Source organism: Musca domestica, unplaced genomic scaffold (genome assembly GCF_030504385.1).
Source record: "Musca domestica strain aabys unplaced genomic scaffold, Musca_domestica.polishedcontigs.V.1.1 1, whole genome shotgun sequence".
Classification (NCBI taxonomy): Eukaryota; Metazoa; Arthropoda; class Insecta; order Diptera; family Muscidae; genus Musca; species Musca domestica.
Window position 1 is genome coordinate 2,650,782 of NW_026712114.1, and position 18,811 is coordinate 2,669,592.

General features: G+C 36.7%; 1 protein-coding gene across 1 annotated transcript in view; it reads left to right on the top strand.

The window, feature by feature from the left end:
• Window positions 1-18,811, top strand: part of LOC101899910 (protein sax-3) — a 441,441-nt gene that overhangs the window by 378,561 nt on the left and 44,069 nt on the right. Inside the window, exons 4-5 of the mRNA XM_059132110.1 lie at window positions 4,195-4,395; window positions 4,574-4,695. Coding sequence (XP_058988093.1) covers window positions 4,195-4,395; window positions 4,574-4,695 — 323 coding nt within the window. The remainder of the gene's footprint in view (window positions 1-4,194; window positions 4,396-4,573; window positions 4,696-18,811) is intronic.

An 18,811-nucleotide genomic window follows, 5' to 3' on the forward strand; every position in this document is an offset into this window, starting at 1 on the left:
TTTATGTGGCAGATTAATGACTGTAATTTTCCGTTTCCTAGCAATGGCTGGAAAACCTATTGCTCTATTGATGGCTTTGCCTTGGCAAAGGTGTGTAGTTGTGGGTGGCATACTTGCTACTCTCTCTCTGTTTCTCTTCGTTTCTCCATCTCCTTAAAGCCATATTAAATTACTTGTTTATAGTTGCTACTGTTACACTAACAACATTATGCTCCTCAACTCTGGCCGGCCATACAAATCTTCTTTTATTTCATTTCATTTATTTGTGCATTTGATTGTATTCTTTGATTCATCCAGAAGAAGTAGAAGTACCCTTTTGATACTTTAATTTCATTTCAATGCTTGTTATTCCAAAGAGAGAGAGAAAGAGAGATTTTTTTGCTGTATTTTCTCTACTTTCATGATTGGCAGTCCAGGTTGATTTTTTCTATACCATTTGTATGTTTTGTATTTTACGTCGTTCTTTTTTTTGCGTTCTGGTATTTCTTGTTCAAAAAAAAAAAAAAAAAAGAAAAACTAAACGAAAAGAGTTGATTTGATTAAAAGTTAATCTTGAGTGTAAAGGAAAAGAATCAAATTGTATTGTTTTAACTAATCCTTTTAAGTCGGGGAATGGGAATGTGTGTGAGTGTGTGTGCGTGTATTTGTTTGATTACATAGGTGCTGATGTATGGTGATTTGTTTTCCATAGAAATCTTCTAATAAAGGAAATCAAAGGATGCAGTTTGATTGATTAGAGCTCTGAAGAAACTATTCACCTAAAATCATTTGATAAAAATAAATCAATTGGGTAAAAGTTCAGGTAAAGAATTTGAAATTTTTTCGAAATTTTTGTTTAGATTTTGATCTTAAATTTGTTGTAATAAATTTGTTTTGATTGAATCGATTACATCTGTAAAGAAAATTTTTGAATGTTTGCCTTTTTCCTTCATGTTAAATCGGTCTACAGGGTGAGATGAAAAAAACTGCAACCAATTTCAGACTGCTGTCATTGCTAAGCCACTCGTCCGACAGCTGTTAAAATTATTCCAATGAGAGCTTATTACATTGTTTAGAAGCGTACAAATGCAGCTTGGTGAGAATTTTCCAGAAAAGAAGTTATTCGTGATGGAATTCAAATGTGATTTCTTTATATTTGGCTAGAAAACCACAAGTGGCTATAGTGAGAGCACTCCAGCATTTAAATGTGAATAAACCTTTTGTGTCTCGTATCATCTCCAGTAACCGTGATACTGGTAGCGTAGCCCGACGTCAAGGAAGTGGACGGAAAAATTGCAACATTAGCAGAAATGGTGCGAAAAGTAAAGAAGCGACTTGATCGAAACCCGCGTCGCAGTGGCCGAAAAATGGCTCGTGAACTGAACATATCGCAATATTCCATTCGGCAAATATTGAAAAATGAGCTCGGTGTAAAGCCATTGAAATTAAAAAAGTGCTTGAACTTACACCGCAACAAAAAGAAAATAAGCTTCAGCATTTAAATGTGAATAAATCTTTTATGTCTCCTATCATCTCGTTCGTTACCGAGATACTGGTAGCCTAGTCCGACGTCAAGGTAATGGACGAAAAAAACAGCAACGTCAGCAGAAATGGTTCGAAAAGTAAGGAAGCGACTTGATCGAAACCCACATCGCAGTGACCGAAAAATGGCTCGTGAACTGAAAATGTCGCAATATTTCATTTGGCAAATATTGAAAAATGAATGAGCTCGGGGTAAAGCTATTGAAATTACAAAAATGCAAGAACTTACACCGCAACCCAAAGAAAATAGACTCAAAAGAGCTAAAGAGTTGCATCGCTTGGCCGAAAGTGGTGAACTGCCGAATTTCGTTTTCTCCGATGAGAAAAGATTCGTTGTCCAGCAGTTTGTAAACAAACAAAATGATCGTGTTTACTTGCCAAAGAGGTTAGCTGAAAATGTGCCACCCAAGAATGGTTGCAAAATGGATAGTAAGGGTTTGATAGTAAACTACACGGCGCCAGTCGTACTTGGAATTCAGAAACAAGAAGTCGAGCATCCGTAGAGTTTAACAGGGAGTTCCCCAAGGTGGGGTGATATCTCCGGAACTGTTTAACCTCTACCTTTCTGACATTCCACGCCCTCCAGACGGCATAGAGATTATAACGTACACTGATGATTGTACGCTCGTGGCGTCCGGACCCATTATTGATGACATTTGTGATCGGTTAAACGCTTACCTTGTTGATCTTACCGCCTTTTTACTGCGAGGAATATGAAGATATCCGCCACTAAGTCGACGGCCACACTTTTCACCACATGGACAGCGGAGATGGGACTATCCTTGAATGTGCAGGTCGATGGTGCTATAATTCCGACCACCAACTACCCCAAGTTATTAGGGGTCACATTCGATAGCCTCTTTAAGTCGTCCGCGCATACCATAGCTATCTGCGACAAGATTAGGAGTAGGAACAAGGTCCTCAAGTCTCTGGCCGGCAGTACTTGGGGAGCTGATAAGGAAACCTTGTTGACCTCTTACAACGCGATAGGCCGGTCTGTGGTAAAATATGCGACTCCGGTGTGGTCCACCAACGTCAGTGCTACGCATTGGAAAAATGTCGCCCCTAGAACCGCAACAGGGTGGCTTCTCATGACACCTGTCGATCACCTACATGAGGAGGCGAAGGTCTTACTGGTGCGTCAGCATAACAAAATACTGTCAATGCAATACCTGCTTGGTTGTTGTAGACAAAACCATCCGAATCACCATCTTGTGGATAGGCAACCTCCGCCCAGGCACGTTATAAAAGACCTTCATGATCTAGAGAGGGAGAGGTACGAGGTATAAGAGAGAGCCTCTAGATCAACAGGCCTATCAAGCGGGACTGATTAGTATTCACTCTAATGTGGTCTCAGAAGCCATTGAAGGATTAAGAGTGAATACTGTGCTCCCGTCGCAGCTGAAAAACGAGAGCTGCCCCTACAAACCCCAGCAGTTTTGGCTCAATTACGATCCGAATGGTGCAGCCGCCTAAATTCCTACTGGGCCCGGATTAACAGCGACGTACAGAACATCTGCCCAGTATGTGGCACAAGCCCACATGACACGCTGCACCTATTTCGTTGCCCGGCCAAGCCTACTCACCTAACTTCAGTCTCGTTATGGACACAACCCATAAAGGTTGCATCCTTTTTGAGACTGGACTTTTAGGCAGAACCTGATTGAATGGAAATAGAAAAATGGAAACCGAACGAACACAAATGTCTGAGCTGCTACAACAACAACAACATGAGGTTACTCGCTTCATTTCCAGCGCAAAATGGTCACCAAAATCTCAGGATACCAATCTGTTGGACTATTGTGTTTGGAGTATTTTGGAACGCAATTTTGGCACTAGGAAATACCAAAGTGTCGATCACCTCAACCAAGCGCTTCGCAGGGAATGGGCCAAAATACCGCAGAGCAACATTCGCGCAACGTGTGACGGTTTCATTGGCCGTTTGAAGGCCATAATTCGTGCCAAAGGTGACCAATTCGAACAAATCTAAACTTATTCTAAAACTTTATGCTATTTCCGACATTTTTAGCTTTCATGCAATAAAATTGAAAAAAATTTTAAAAATTATGGCGTTTGACTTTGTTGCAGTTTTTTTATCTCACCCTGTATATTGATATCTCTTGGCAAAAAAAATCATTATTAATATTTTTCATGACAAAATGGCTTTTGAGGAGACCTAAATATTGTCTAAGAGAAATATATTAATTAAATATTTTGAACTTGGAAATATTATTGGCTTGTAACCGATAGCATCAAAAGGATATGCAAAAGAAACGAAACCCTTATAATTTCTCAAAATTTTCAATAAAGTCCAACCAATTTATTACTTTCATTTAAAAACTATTTTTTTTCAACATTTCGTATTTTTTCAAATTCATTATTTGCCTTACAAGGGCCCTACTTTCCATAAAAAATATATTTCTTTTCATTTTCACACATTTCTTAGATTTACTACTTTAGCCGAATGGCCATGTTTACAATATGTACCAACTATCAACGTCTCTCATCATGAACATTTTTATACTAACAAATAAACGAACATAAATTACCCAAGTATTCCTGTTTTTTGCTGTCACCCTCTATAAATCACATGACGTATTAATGCTGACAATTCCGGTTTATGTTTTATTTTTGCTCTCATGGTTCCATTCCTCTTCTCTTTATCTCTTGCAGGAAACTTTGTGTTATTGTGGCGTCGTGGTATTAATGTTCTCACAGCCTCCAACATAATGGTGACAAGGGATGAACGCATAAGACTGATAGATGGTTATAACTTAGAGATATCCGATTTGGAGCCACAAGATGCCGGTGATTATGTGTGTCAAATTAGTGACAAAGTAAATCGTGATCAAGTGCATACAGTGGAAATATTGGGTGAGTAGAGAGGAAAAAACCAAAAAATAAAAAAAGGAAATAAATAAAAAAAGAAATAAAATAAAAACAAATAGCAAAAGGAAGGAAGTAGTTGAGAGATGAGGAAAACTATTATTTTTCCATTTCTTTGACTTGGTATTTTATTTATTTGTATAAAATTTGTTTTTTTTATTTCCAGTACCACCCAGTGTTCGTGCCACCCCAACTTCGGGCAATTTACAAGCTCGTAAGGGTGGACCAGTCACAATGGAGTGCAAAGGATCCGGTAATCCAGTGCCATCTATCTATTGGACGAAAAAGGTAGGTCGAGGCTATAAACTACATAAAATCTATGATTTATTAATTTTTATCAGTTATTTTTAAATATTATTTTTATAATTTACTTCATTTGAATGAAAGCGGATCCACCAAAATAAACACAAAATTTTAAGTTTTCTGAGGATTTCCCACGAATTTTAAATTTTTTATGCCTGCTTCTCAAATGTTTGATGACAAATATATTTTAAATTAACGTCTAAATAACTATTTTTTTGTGGCGTCTAAATAGAGATTAAGTCCCCCGTCTTACACATTTTGTGATATTTTCGAACTATTTTATGGATTATATGTGAATTCTTTTGGATGAAAGGTTTAACCCTTAACCGAGTCACCAAAAGGGGTCTTTTTTTAGTATTTTCTTCAAAAAGTTAAAAAAACTCTCTTTAAACGGGATCGTAGCACAATATAGGATATAGACAATGGGGTAGTCAGATAGGATAGTCAAGATATTCTACAAAGTTATTTGTCATAAAGTTCCACCATAGACCTTAGAGTACATCAAAAGTCTAAATCTTACCCTAACACCAGAAATGCGTAACTATTAAAACCTTTTTTTCATGGGGTACTTCTTGTTAGTTTATACAAATTTCGCCTCCAAAGCAACATTTTAGAGGTGTAATGTAAAATACAAAAATATTCGTCATAAAATTTCACTATGAGTCACCGGAAAAAAAGAAATTCCTGTTCCGATTAAATATCAAGAAAAGATTAGCATTAATATTAGCTAAAAAGTAGCCACCTACCACCTTAAATAAAATTTTATGCTACTTTCAACCGTCAGTTTGAAAAAAGTCCGAGGAAGAATTGATCAAAAAAATTTGGAAATATTCTCCTTTTTTTTATACCCTCCACCATACCATAGAGGAGTATATTAACTTTTTCATTCCGTTTGTAACTCCTCGAAACACTTATGTCAGAAACATCAAAGTATATATATTCTTTATCAGCGTAAAATTCTAAGTCGATTTAGCGATGTTCGTCTGTCTATCTGTCCATCTGTCTATCTGTCTGTCTGTCTATCTGTCTGTCTGTCTGTTGTAATCACGCTATCTTTCGAACGAATTTAGATAGAAGGCCAAAATTTTGCACACATGTTTATTTTTCCAGTAGGCAGGTTAAGTTCGTAAATGGGCCATGTAGGTCTACGTCTTCGTATAGCCCCCATATAACGGTACCTCCCAATTTTCAGTATTTTGATGACTTTAGCGTCATTATTCACCGGAATTGTTTGAAATAACATATTTAGAGTTCGTAATGGGAACTACAGTCTGTTAGAGAAAATTGTCTATGCAGGTCCAGGTCTTCGTTTGGGCCCCATATATCAGCACCTCCCTATTTTCTGTATTTTGACGAGTTTTATTTGAAGTTCGTAATGGATGCTTTAGCTTGTGACAGAAATTTGTCTATGCTGGTCCAGGTCTTCGCACAGCTCCGATATAACAGTACCTCCCTATTTACGATATTTTGATGATTTTAGCTATATTATTCACCGTTTATTTCAAGTTTCGAATTTGAATATGGCAATGGCTTATGACAAACAATGCCTATGTATGTTGGGATCCACGTCGTATAGGCCTCAATATAACGGCTATATTCGGTATTTTTAAAATTTTAAAAGAATTTTTTAAGGATTTTATTTTTTGAAAATTTCCAAATTCGTTCCAAATTATTCAAAATTCAAAATTCGGTCCTGCCGAACTTCCTCCTTTTTAACTTGTTCCTTTTTTGGAACATTGAGGTAAATATTTATTTGATATACAATAGAAATAGAGATTTCGATAATGTCGATTTTGCTAGCCTTGTGTAATTTTCTGCCATAAAGCTTATTTGATCCGTTGGTGAGAGGTACCTGAAGGAGCGATATGCCAATTTTGAGTGCTCGTTTCGCGTTTATGAGCTTTGTGTTATTCAAAATGTTGATGTGTTAATAGTAATATTGGGATGTGTGCATTTTAAAGATAAACGGAAGCTTATATCGCATTTTATGGGACTTACAAATTATACAAAATGTTGACCCTTTGTGGGGGAGGTACATTATGGATTGGACAGACATTGTCCATTTTCACACCTGACTCAGCACTGATACAAATATTGAGATTTGTAAAGTTTCCACAAAATTGGATGATAGTTTTTTTATACGGTAAGTAATTTTCAATAAAACTTTTGACCTTTTGTGGGGAGAAACCAGAAGGATTGGACATATTTCACTAACTACGGACTCGATCTAAGTTTGACATTAATATTTTAAAGTAATAAGTTTTAAGACCAAATCGGATACTCCCTTCGAGAGTTACTGTCTGCATCAACCAGACAGCCAGACGGACATCCCTAGATCTACTTCAAATGTCCTGAAACGGAGTTGGTCCAAAGATACCTTGGATATAAACCTTTATTTCAAGGGGTCACGTTTTGGACATATCAAATGACAAACAACATCTGTACCCATATGGCTGAAGGTAAAAAAAAACGGGAGGAAAATATTTAGCTCTCATGCAAGGATGACCAGTCAGTATCAAATTTTGGAGCACTAAAAAATCACTTACTGCGATTTAAAATATGAATATTTTTACATCTTCTAAAACTTACAAAAAAGGGTGTCATAAATTTATTAAAATATCTTCCTATATGGGGGGTGAATGATTTGAAATTTATTTGTGGCAATCCAAGCTCCACAACTGTTTAGCAGACCTCGGCTGCAAAAAATGTTCTCATTTTAAAAAATTATTTTAAAACCAAGGCCCATTAGAATATACAGTACGTTCGGCCGGGCCGAACTTTGAATACCCTCCACCATTTAGAACGAATTTGTAAATTTTCGAAAAAGATAACATTCGCCAAAAACTCTGTAAACATTTTAAAAATACCGAATTTAGCCGTTATATTAGGGCACAAGCAATTACCATATTCAAATTAGAAACTTGAAAAAAACGGTGAATAATGTAGCTAAAATCATCAAAATACCTTACATAGGGGCTACACGAAGACCTGGGCTACACGAAGACCTGGGCTACACGAAGACCTGTACCTGTATAGACAATTTTCTGTCACAGGCTGTAGCTTCCATTACGAACTTCAAATACCACGTCTAAAATAATTTCGGTGAGTATTGTACCTAAAATCGTCAAAATACCGAATATAAGAAGGTACTGATATATGGGGCCTATGCGAAGACCTGGACCTGGATATGCAATTTTCTGTCACAGACTGTAGTTTCCATTACGAACTCTAAATACGTAATTTGAAACTACTACGGTGAATAATGTAGCTCAAATCATCAAAATATCGAATATAGGGAGGTACCGTTATATGGGGGCTATACAAAGACGTAGACTTGCACAGACAATTTTCTGTCTCAGGCTGTAGCATTCATTTCGAACTTCAAATGCCAAATATGAAACAATTCCGGTGAATAATGTCGCTAAAATCATCAAAATACCGAATATAGGGAGGTATCGTTATATGAGGGCTATATGAAAACGTGGACCTACTGGCAAAATAAACATGTGTGCAAAATTTTAGCATTCTATCTCAATTCGTTCGAAAGATAGCGTGATTACAACAGACAGACGGACAGACAGACAGACATACAGACATACAGACATACAGACATACAGACAGACAGACATACAGACAGACAGACAGACAGACAGACAGACATTGCTAAATCGTCTTAGAATTTTACGCTGATTAAGAATATATGTACTTCTTTGGATCTATGATCATTATTTCGATGAGTTACAAACGGTATGACAAAATGAATATACCCTCCATAGTATGGTGGAGCCTATTAAAAGTGAAAATTATGTAATTCTGAGCAATAACTGGTTTTTCTATTAATTAATTTCTGGAATTTAATTTCACTTGAGTCTAGCTTCTTTTCACACCGAAGTATGTAAGTAGTTTGTATTGTACCATCATCCATCCACACACACACAAACACACATCTTACCCAGGTGGATGAGACATAAGCTACAGCATAGATTTTTATCAGGTGTTGACACAACTCAGGTTAAGTAACATGCATAATACCCTTAAAACTCGCACGCATACATGCATCGCCACACACATGCAAACATACATGAGTAGCCAAGGCACTTCGGTACATTACCAGCAGGACAACAGGACAATGTTAATGACAACACCAGGATACAGATGATGATAAGACAAAAGAGTAATTGTTGCACAACATTTAAGTTTAACCTAAGACCAAACAACAGCAGCAGCAGCAACAACAACAATAACCACAAAGCTGGCCTACAACAATAAAACTGGACATTTAAAGGACAATGCATGGTCAGCATTTAGACAGAATTGAGAGTAAATGTTTTACAAAGAACATCCTCTTGACAGCAACAGGGGCAGCAGTTCCTTTGTTACAAAAACCATAGGCATAGAAAAGCTGATGTTGTTGTTTTTTTTTTCTATTCTGGATTTTCAAAAGTCTTGTCATCGACTTAGAAATGAACAAATCCAAACGATTTAAAACAGGTGCAAAGTTTTAATTGAATTTGAATTTCGAAAATGAAAGGAGAGAGTCAGAAAGAGAGAGAGGTTATATAAATGTGTGTGTGTCTGAGGTAAATTACAAGAACTACAATTTAATGAAATTTAATTTCAAGAGAAATAGCTTGAATGGTTTTATTCTCAGAGATACATATCTCTAATCTTGATGTATTTAAGGCTTGACAATTTCATTGTTCTTAGCCTTTTGTGGGTGTGTGTGTAATTTGAGATTTAGAAATATTGCTAGGCAATCTGTGTGGTGTAATCATAATAAAATTTTTATCTTGGCATAATCAAGTGACAATGGCTTACCTTTAGAAAGGAGGACTAAAATAAAGATGAAAGATATTAAAAAAACAAGCTTAAAAGCTGTAAGTTCGGAAAATTTAAAAAAATAAAATCCTTAAAAAATTCTGTTAAAATTTTATAAATACCGAATATAGCCGTTATATTGGGGTCTATACGACGCGGACCTACATACGCATTGTTTGTCATAAGCCATTGCCATATTCAAATTCGAAACTCGAAATAAACGGTGAATAATGTAGCTAAAATCATCAAAGTATCGTATATAGGGAGGTACCGTTATATCGGAGCTGTGCTTAGACCTGGACCAGCATAGACAATTTTCTTTCACAGGCTGTAGCATCCATCACGAACTTCAAATACGACATCTCAAACAATTTCGGTGAGTATTGTACTTAAACTCGTCGAAATACCGGATATAGGGAGGTACGGTTACATGGAGGCTATACGAAGACCTAGACCTGCACAGACAATTTTCTGTCTTAGAAAAGTGTCGCTAAATTCATCAAAATACCGAATATCGGGAGGTACCGTTATATGGGGGCTATATGAAAACGTGGGCCTACATGGACCATTTACCAACATAACCTGCCTACTGGAAAAATAAACATGTGTGCAAAATATTGGCTTTCTGTCTCAATTCTTTCGAAAGATAGCGTGATTACAACTGACAGACGGACCGACAGACAGATGTACATCGCTAAATCGACTTAGAATTTTACGCTGGTCAAGAATATATATATATACTTTGTTGGGTCTGACATGAGTATTCCGAGGAGTTACGAACGGAATGACAGAGTTAATATACCCTCCATAGTATGGTGGAGGGTATAAAAAATCTCAATGGGTGTTTTTCCCCTTTTGTCTTTTGGCTATAAGGTATTAGGGATATCATATCGATAAAAACTTCTTCCTCTTTCTAATGAAAGAAAAATTCTTTCCTACCCCACTGATCTCACATATTTCAAAACCTATGTACATTTGACCACCCACACCCGCACACACACCCACCCCACCACAATATGCAATTATATTCTGACCCAATAAACTTTCATTTGGAGAAAATTAAAATGAAATATTAATTGTGATTGATATTTCCAGTTCTCTGCCTGTGTGTGTGTGTGTGTATTTCTAAACTACAATTATGTGTTATGTGGTTTAACATCAAAACCCACATACATACCTACACATAAATTACTACAGATAACCAAAATGGCCCGGTCTATTCCCATTTGATTGGTGTTGGTCAGATTCAAATAAGTATTTTGCTAATGTATTACTTTTGCTATGGCAACGGATTGATTTAAAACCCATTGACATAAATTAATGTGAATTATATGTTTGGCATTCATTAATGAAATCCGGTGTGGTATAATTCGATATATTTAATTTTGCACATTAAAAATGAAAGGTTAAATTGTTTGAAGAAAATTGAATATAGAAAAGCTTTTGATATGTAAAATCGGTCTAGAGGAAATGAAACTTGATTTTTTTAGGAAATTAAAAAAAAAATTAAATACTTCATTAAATGGGAAGGTTAAATATTACACTGTGCAACAGTAGTAAAAAGTATCAGTCGGTTTTCCTTTCAGATGCATACCCTTAGTTTTTGTAATTTATGTTTGCATTCACATATATTGACTTGCATCAGTGGAAATATATGAATGTGTGAAGCCTAGAAGGAATCGGATGCGTATTTCGCATTTTATGAGAGTAAGGGTTATTCCAAATGTTCACTCACTTTGGGGAGGTACCAGAAAGAGTGAACTGATATATCCCATCTTTACACCAGATCTTTTTTAAAACAAGTAAAAAAACTATAAGTTCGGCCGGGATTATCTTTGAACTATTTTGGTAATTTTCAAAAAGTAAAATCCGTTAAAAATGCTGTTAAAATCTTAAAAATACCGAATGTAGCCGCTATATTAGAGTCTACAGGACGATGCCATAAGCCATTACAATATTCAAATGCGAAACTTGAATAAAACAAGTAAAAAACATTAAGTTCAGCCAGGCCGAACTTTTAATGCCCTCCACCTTAGGGCAATGAAAACATTTGAACCAATTATGACCCACAAACACCAATTTTTAGACATATTAGTGGGAAAATGTGGCAAAAATGATCAAAATACCGAATATCGGGAGGTACCGCTATATAGGGCTATACAAAAACGTGGACCTATACATACAATGTTTCGCCACCGGAGCTAGAACCCATTATGACCAAAAAATACCAATTTTTAGACAAACCCATCAAAAAATTTGGCAAAAATCGTCAAAAAAAACCGAATATCGGGAGGCACCGTTATATGGGAGCCATACCAAAACGTGGACCTATACATGCAATGTTTCGCCACCGGAGTTAGAACCTACTACGACCAACAAATACCAATTTTTAGACAAATCCATGAAAAAATGCGGCAAAAATCATCAAATACCGAATATCGGGAGGTACCGTTATATGTAGGCTATACCAAAACGTGGACCTATACATGCAATATTCCGGCACCGCAGCTAGAACCCGGTATGACCAACAAATACGAATTTTTAGACAAATCCATGAAAAAATGTGGCAAAAATCATCAAAATACCGAATATCGGGAGGTACTGTTATATGGGGACTATACCAAAACGTGAACCGATATATGTCATTTTCAATACCAACCGTCCTAGACACAATACAAATTATTCAGCTAAATTCTGACGCTCTACGTCAAATAATGTGGCCTGTATCGTGATTTCAACAGATCGACAGACAGACGGACATCGTTAAATCGACTTAGAATTTTATGCTGATTATGAATATATACATTATGGGGTCTACGACGAATATTTAGACATGTTACATACGGAAGGACAAAGTTAATATACCCTCCTTTCTAAAGTAGAGGGTATAAAAATTGGGTGAATAATGTAGCTAAAATCATCAAAATACCGAATATCAGGAGATACCGTTATATGGAGGCTATACGAAGACGTAGACTTGAACAGACAATTTTCTGTCATAGGTCGTAGTACACATTACGAACTTCAAATACCAAATTTGAAACAATTCCGGTGAATAATGTCGCTAAAATCATCAAAATACCGAATATTGGGAGGTACCCTTACATGGGGGCTATACGAAGACGTGTACCTGCTCAGACAATTTTCTATCACAGACTGTAGTATCCATTACGAACTTCATATACTAAATTTGAAACAATTCCGGTGAGTAATGTCGCTAAAATCATCAAAATACCGAATATCGGGAGGTACCGTTATATGGGGGCTATACGAAGACGTGGACCTGAATATGCAATTTTCTGTCACAGATGGTAGAACCCATTACGAACTTCAAATACGAGATTTGATACAATCCCGCTCAATAATGTCACTAAAATCATTAAAGTACCGAATATCGGGAGGTATCGTCATATGGGGGTTATACGAAGACGTGGACCTGCACAGACAATTTTCTGTCATAGCCTGAAACATCTGTTATGAACTTCAAATGCGAAATTTGAAACAATTCCGGTGAAAAATGTCACTTAAATCTTCAAAATACCGAATATGGGGTGGTACCGTTATATGGGGGCTATGCGAAGACGTAGACCTGCACAGACAATTTTCTGTCATAGGCCGTAGTACCCATTACGAACTTCAAATACCAAATTTGAAATAATTCCGTTGAAAAATGTCGCTAAAATCATCAAAGTACCGAATATCGGGAGGTAACGTTATATGGGGGCTATACGAAGACGTGGACCTGCACAGACAATTTTCTGTCATAGGCTGTAGTATCCATTATGAACAACAAATACCAAATTTGAAACAATTCCGGTGAATAATGTCGCTAAAATCACCAATATACCGAATATGAGGAGGTACCGTTATATGGAGGCTATACGAAGACGTAGACCTGCACAGACAATTTTCTGTCATAGGCCGTAGTACCCATTACGAACTTCAAACACCAAATTTGAAACAATTCCGGTGAATAATGTCACTTAAATCTTCAAAATACCGAATATCGGAAGGTGCCGTTATGTGGGGGCCATACGAAGACGTGGACCTGCTCAGACAATTCCATGAATTTTTTTTAAACCAAATCTATTCAATTATTTGAAAAAGCCAAGAATATGAATGTTTTTGTTGCTTCTTGGAATTAAGCGTATAACAAGTAGCTCCTTAAGGTCCTAAAGGGCAAGTCAATAACTATTTTCCTTAAAAAAAAACTCAACCCCCATGTCCTGAATATAACACATTTAAACTTTCGACCCCTTCCTTAAGCTTTCCTTAATGAGCAATACCCAATGGAAACACACACACAATATGTTTTTTTTCACCCATTCAAACTTCATTTTATTTCCAGTTAAGCACTTCTCTTAAATACACGCACACACCCAATACTTAGGCCACTAAATCACTGTCATCAATAAACTGGTTTTAAAATGTCAATAGAGTCAATATGTCATACAAGTGTAAGTAAGTAACTCCCTGCATAGGCACTGCAAAAGGTACATGGGCTCTAAGCTACGAAATGGTACTACATGCAGTCTAACATACGTGGGCACTGATGCCTCTTGTTGCAGTTTCATACACTTTTCCAAGAAATGAAATTGGCTAAATGAGTTGTGAAGAAAACATAGACGAGCCAAAGCAAAAAGGTAGTTGAAGCGTTGAAAAGAACCGGAAATCCATCATGTAGATGATGACAATAACTTGGTAGCCCTCCAGGAGAGAAAACACACACAGTTGTACACAGCAATTCTCAATTGAATTTGCCCACTTTGAGATGGGTGTGTGTGTGTGTGGGAGAGAGAGAGAGAGTGCATGCCTACAAATGGCAAGGTTGAAAGGCCATACAATGTTGGTTGCTGGTTCTTTGTAACCTAAAGTTGCACTAGCACCTTTGGGTGGTCCCTTGCAACTTCTTGCTGAAAACATCGTTCACTGTTTTGCATGGTACACACTTTCTTGCACACCATACGTGGCTTGAATGGATGTGGATGCGGGTGTGTGTAGCATAGAAATTTTCCTTGCCTGTTTGCTGATGGCACCTTGTAAGTCACATGCCCGGTTTGCTGGCAAAACGACCAAACGGAGACTTCTTTCAACATGCCATGGCATACATGCTGCCTGTATGCACTGCCTCATGAGTTTTGCTTTCAAATTTTTCTGCTGTTGAGTTCGTTTGTTTCGTTCTGCTTAAATTGTGTTTTTGGTGGTCTCTTCTTCTGTTGCTGATCGGGGCCATTATGTGGGAAGGATTGAATGTGTCCGTCGCACTGTATGTCGGTCGCTCTCTCGTTCCGGGTATACAACCATATGTTCCTGTATTTCCTGTTCACCTTTGACATGAGTAAAGACCCGCCTGTTTTGTGCCAACCTGGCTTCCATCACAGCTGAGAGTGAAATGCCAGCCTGCCTGACTGCTCGCCTGCCAAATTGTAATTAATGCGAATGACTTGGCTGCAATGTCATGTAAAACTGTGTGCAGAGACAATGTAGGTGTAAACTCAAGTAAATTTTAATGTTCGTTGTCGTTTGTACTCTAACCCCAATAACGGGTGGCCACAATGGTGGATGCACGGTGTTTTGAACAAGGGAATATGGTGTTCCATGGTGTCCACAGCGGTAGTAGATATATAATAAATAGGTGACTTTGGAATTGTGTACCACAACTGCACGAAAAGTACTAAATAGTCCTATATTTGGTACAATTTGTTATTGGTTGAACATATAGTGCTTAAAATCTAAAATTTTATAGCAGGGTCGCTGTTCTCTGTGGACAGTGAAACAACTGACTGACTTACTGAACGAGAATTAACGCCCAGACGAAACGGCTGGAGCTAGGATCTTGAAATTTTGCGCGAGGATCAGTCTTAGAAATCCGTACTAAAGAGGTACTAAAGGACCTAAAATGTACTAAAAATGTAATACTTTGTATTTGACAAACGGAATGAGCTGGAATTGTGAAATTTTGACTGAGAGTCACTAATGGAGTGCATAATAAATGTGCCTTAGGGTTTTTGGATATGCGAACTTTAAGGCCACGAAAAGTTCAAAAATGGTACTAAACTTCGAAAATGGTACGATTTGATATTATGTGAATAAGTAGAAATAAGAACTTAAAAACTTGGTTTGAGAATAACGGTTGGACATTATGGTTTTGGAAATCTGTACTAAATGTGCGACTTGTACTACGTGGTACTAAATTTCAGAAATGGGATACGAAAAGTACTAGAAATTGAATGCTATTGAACAAACAGGATGAGAATAAATTCAAAAAATAAGAATGGGAGTCACTGATGAAGTGCAGGATAGATGTACCACAGGGTTTTTGGAAAGTCGAACATTAATGTTACGAAAAGATCTAAAATTGTACTAAGCTTCTTAAATGGTACCATTTGCTATTATGTGAACGGATAGAGCTAAAAATTTGAAATTTGATATGAGAATCAAGGATGGAAAGTATGTTTGATGTATGAGGGTGGTTTTGGAAATTGGAACAATAATTGTACGAAAAGGTTGAGCTGAAATTTTGAAATTTTGTATTGGGTTCCTTGTTAGTGGTTTGTTTGTGATGAAGAGGTGGTTTGAAAATTGGTACCACAACTGCACGAAAAGTACTAAATAGTACCATATTTAGTACAATTTGGTATTGGTTGAACAGATAGTGCTTGAAATCTAAAATTTTATAGCAGGGTCGCTGTTCATGTCTAGCCTGGACATATGGAGGTGGTTTCGAAAATGTACACTATAATTGTACGAAAAGTACTAAATGGTACTAATTCTGGCATTAGATCAAGGGATAGGGATAAAATTCTGAAATTTGATATTTAGATTACCACAGATGCCGGTGGAGATTTGGCGGTGGTTTGGGAATACGTCCCATATTTGTACGAAAAGTACTAAAAAAATTCCCAAATTTTATATTAAGATTACTTATGGTTACTAATTTTAAGATTTAGCGGTGGTTTGAACATGAATTCAATTGAGGTGTCTGTTGCTACCTGGAATAGAGATATGGGAGTGGGCTTGAAAATCTGTACCATAATTGTATGAAAAGTATTAAATAGTACCAAATTTGGTATTGGATGAAGGGATAGAGCTGGAATCCCGAAATTTGATAAAGAGGTAACTGTAAGTGTCTGCGTGTAAGATATTGAAGAGGTATTGGACATGTGTATCATAATTGTACGAAAAGCACTAAACGGTACTAAATTTATGATTTTGCGAAGGAATAGAGCTCGAACTCCGAAATTTAATGCTGAGACCTCTGTTGCTACCTGGTATAGAGATATGGGGGTGGTCTTGGAAATGTGCACTATAATTGTAAGAAAAGTACTAAGTAGTACCGAATTTGATATTGGATGAAGGGATAGAGCTGGAATCCCGAAATTTGATAAAGATGTCTCTGTTAGTGTCTGCGGGTAAGATATGAAGGAGGTATTGGATGTGTATCATAATTGTACGAAAAGCACTAAACGGTACTAAATTCATGATTGTGAGAAGGAAAAGAGCTGGAATTCCGAAATTTGATACTGAGGTCTCTGTTGCTATCTGGGATTGAGATTTGGAGGTGGATGAAGGGATAGAGCTTGAATCCCGAAACTTGATAAAGATGTTACTGTTAGTGTCTGCGTGTAAGATATGAAGGAGGTATTGACATGTGTATCATAATTGTACTAAAAACCACTAAACGGTACTAATTTCATTATTGTGTGAAGGAATAGAGCTCGAACTCCGAAATTTGATACTGAGACCTCTGTTGCTATCTGGGATTGCGATTAGGAGGTGGATATGGAAAAGTGTAATTTAATTGTACGAAAAGCTCGAAATACTGCTAAATTTGTTATTAAGTGATGGGATAAAGCTGGAATTCAAAATTTTGATATTGAGGTCCCTGTTTGTATCGCTGTTTGAGAGGAGGAACGGATTTTGTAAATAGTACTAAATTTAGTATTGGGGGAGGTATAAGGTTGGAAACCTCAAATTTGATATTCTGGGGTCCTGTTTGTATCGGTGGTTCAGAAGAGGAACGGATTGTGTAAATGTTTACTATAATTGTTCTAAATTTGATAATGGGGAAACTAAAGAGCTGAAATCCGGAAATTGTATGTAAAGGTCACTGTTGGTATCAGAGGTTGGGATATGAAGTTTAGTTTGAAAATTCGTACCATAATTATCCGAAAAGTACTTAATAGCTCCAGTTTTGGATCACTGTTGGTGGTTATGTGGAAGGTTATATATAGATTGTTTTAAATTTGATATAAGGTGTTGGGATTGAGGTAAAATTTTGAAATTTGCTATTGAAATCACTTTTGTGTCTAAGGATTTAAATGTGGAGACATTGAAATAGATTTTCCCAGAACAAATGGATATGTGCCCTTATTACAATGATTTTTCAAATATCCTCCTCGGAGAACTTCAAATTGAAAAACTTTTTGGTATAAAAAGTAAACATTTTCCTATTAAACTCTCTGAAAAAGAAAAAAAAAACTTAAATAATATAGAAAATCTTGAAAGACTGAAAATTTGATTCAAAATTTTATTAAACTGAAAAAATTGTGTATTTCGAGTACTAAAAAGGCCTGACACAAAATGTTGGAATGAATCTAAAATTTTAAGGTTGGCTTTTCGCTGACGAAGTAGAGGGCACTTTAAAGTAGAATTTCATTTTTAAAGACTTAACCCGAATTTTCTTCTTCCGAACCAAATTGAATTAATTCAAACACTTCTCACTTTGTACTAATGTGCCTCGGTAACTGCAAAACTCCCCCATATTCATGCTTCGATTGCATGCCCTCCCCACCCTTAACATCCATGGCAATTTTCTTCATGACCGGCTGTGTGCAGATCTTCCCCCGGAATGCATGTTATGCTGACCTATAATTCCTTTTTTTGGACATGAAAGGACAAGACATTCTCGGTGTTTCTTCTTCGTTCTTTGGAACTTCGAACTCAATGTCATTTTTGTCCTGTCTTATTTTTCATTTTTGGAAGGTATTTTGTCACTGCATCAAGAGATGAGTGTTGTTGCTTCCTACCAGAGTCTTACAAGTATTTATCTTTTATTGTTATCCTTTGTTGTTGCCTGGACGTTGTGTGTCTTCATTGTTTAAAGGTGGCGAGGGGCGTGGGAGTGTGGAGAAGGTTTTTTTTTTTATAGTACTGCAATGCATAGCAGTTGATGTCTTGTTTCTCTCTATCTTGTATCTTCTTGCTACTTGACATTTCCGTTCAATATATTTGCATTATTTTTCCTAAAGTCATGTAGGAGAGTTTTTTTTTTTGCATGTCG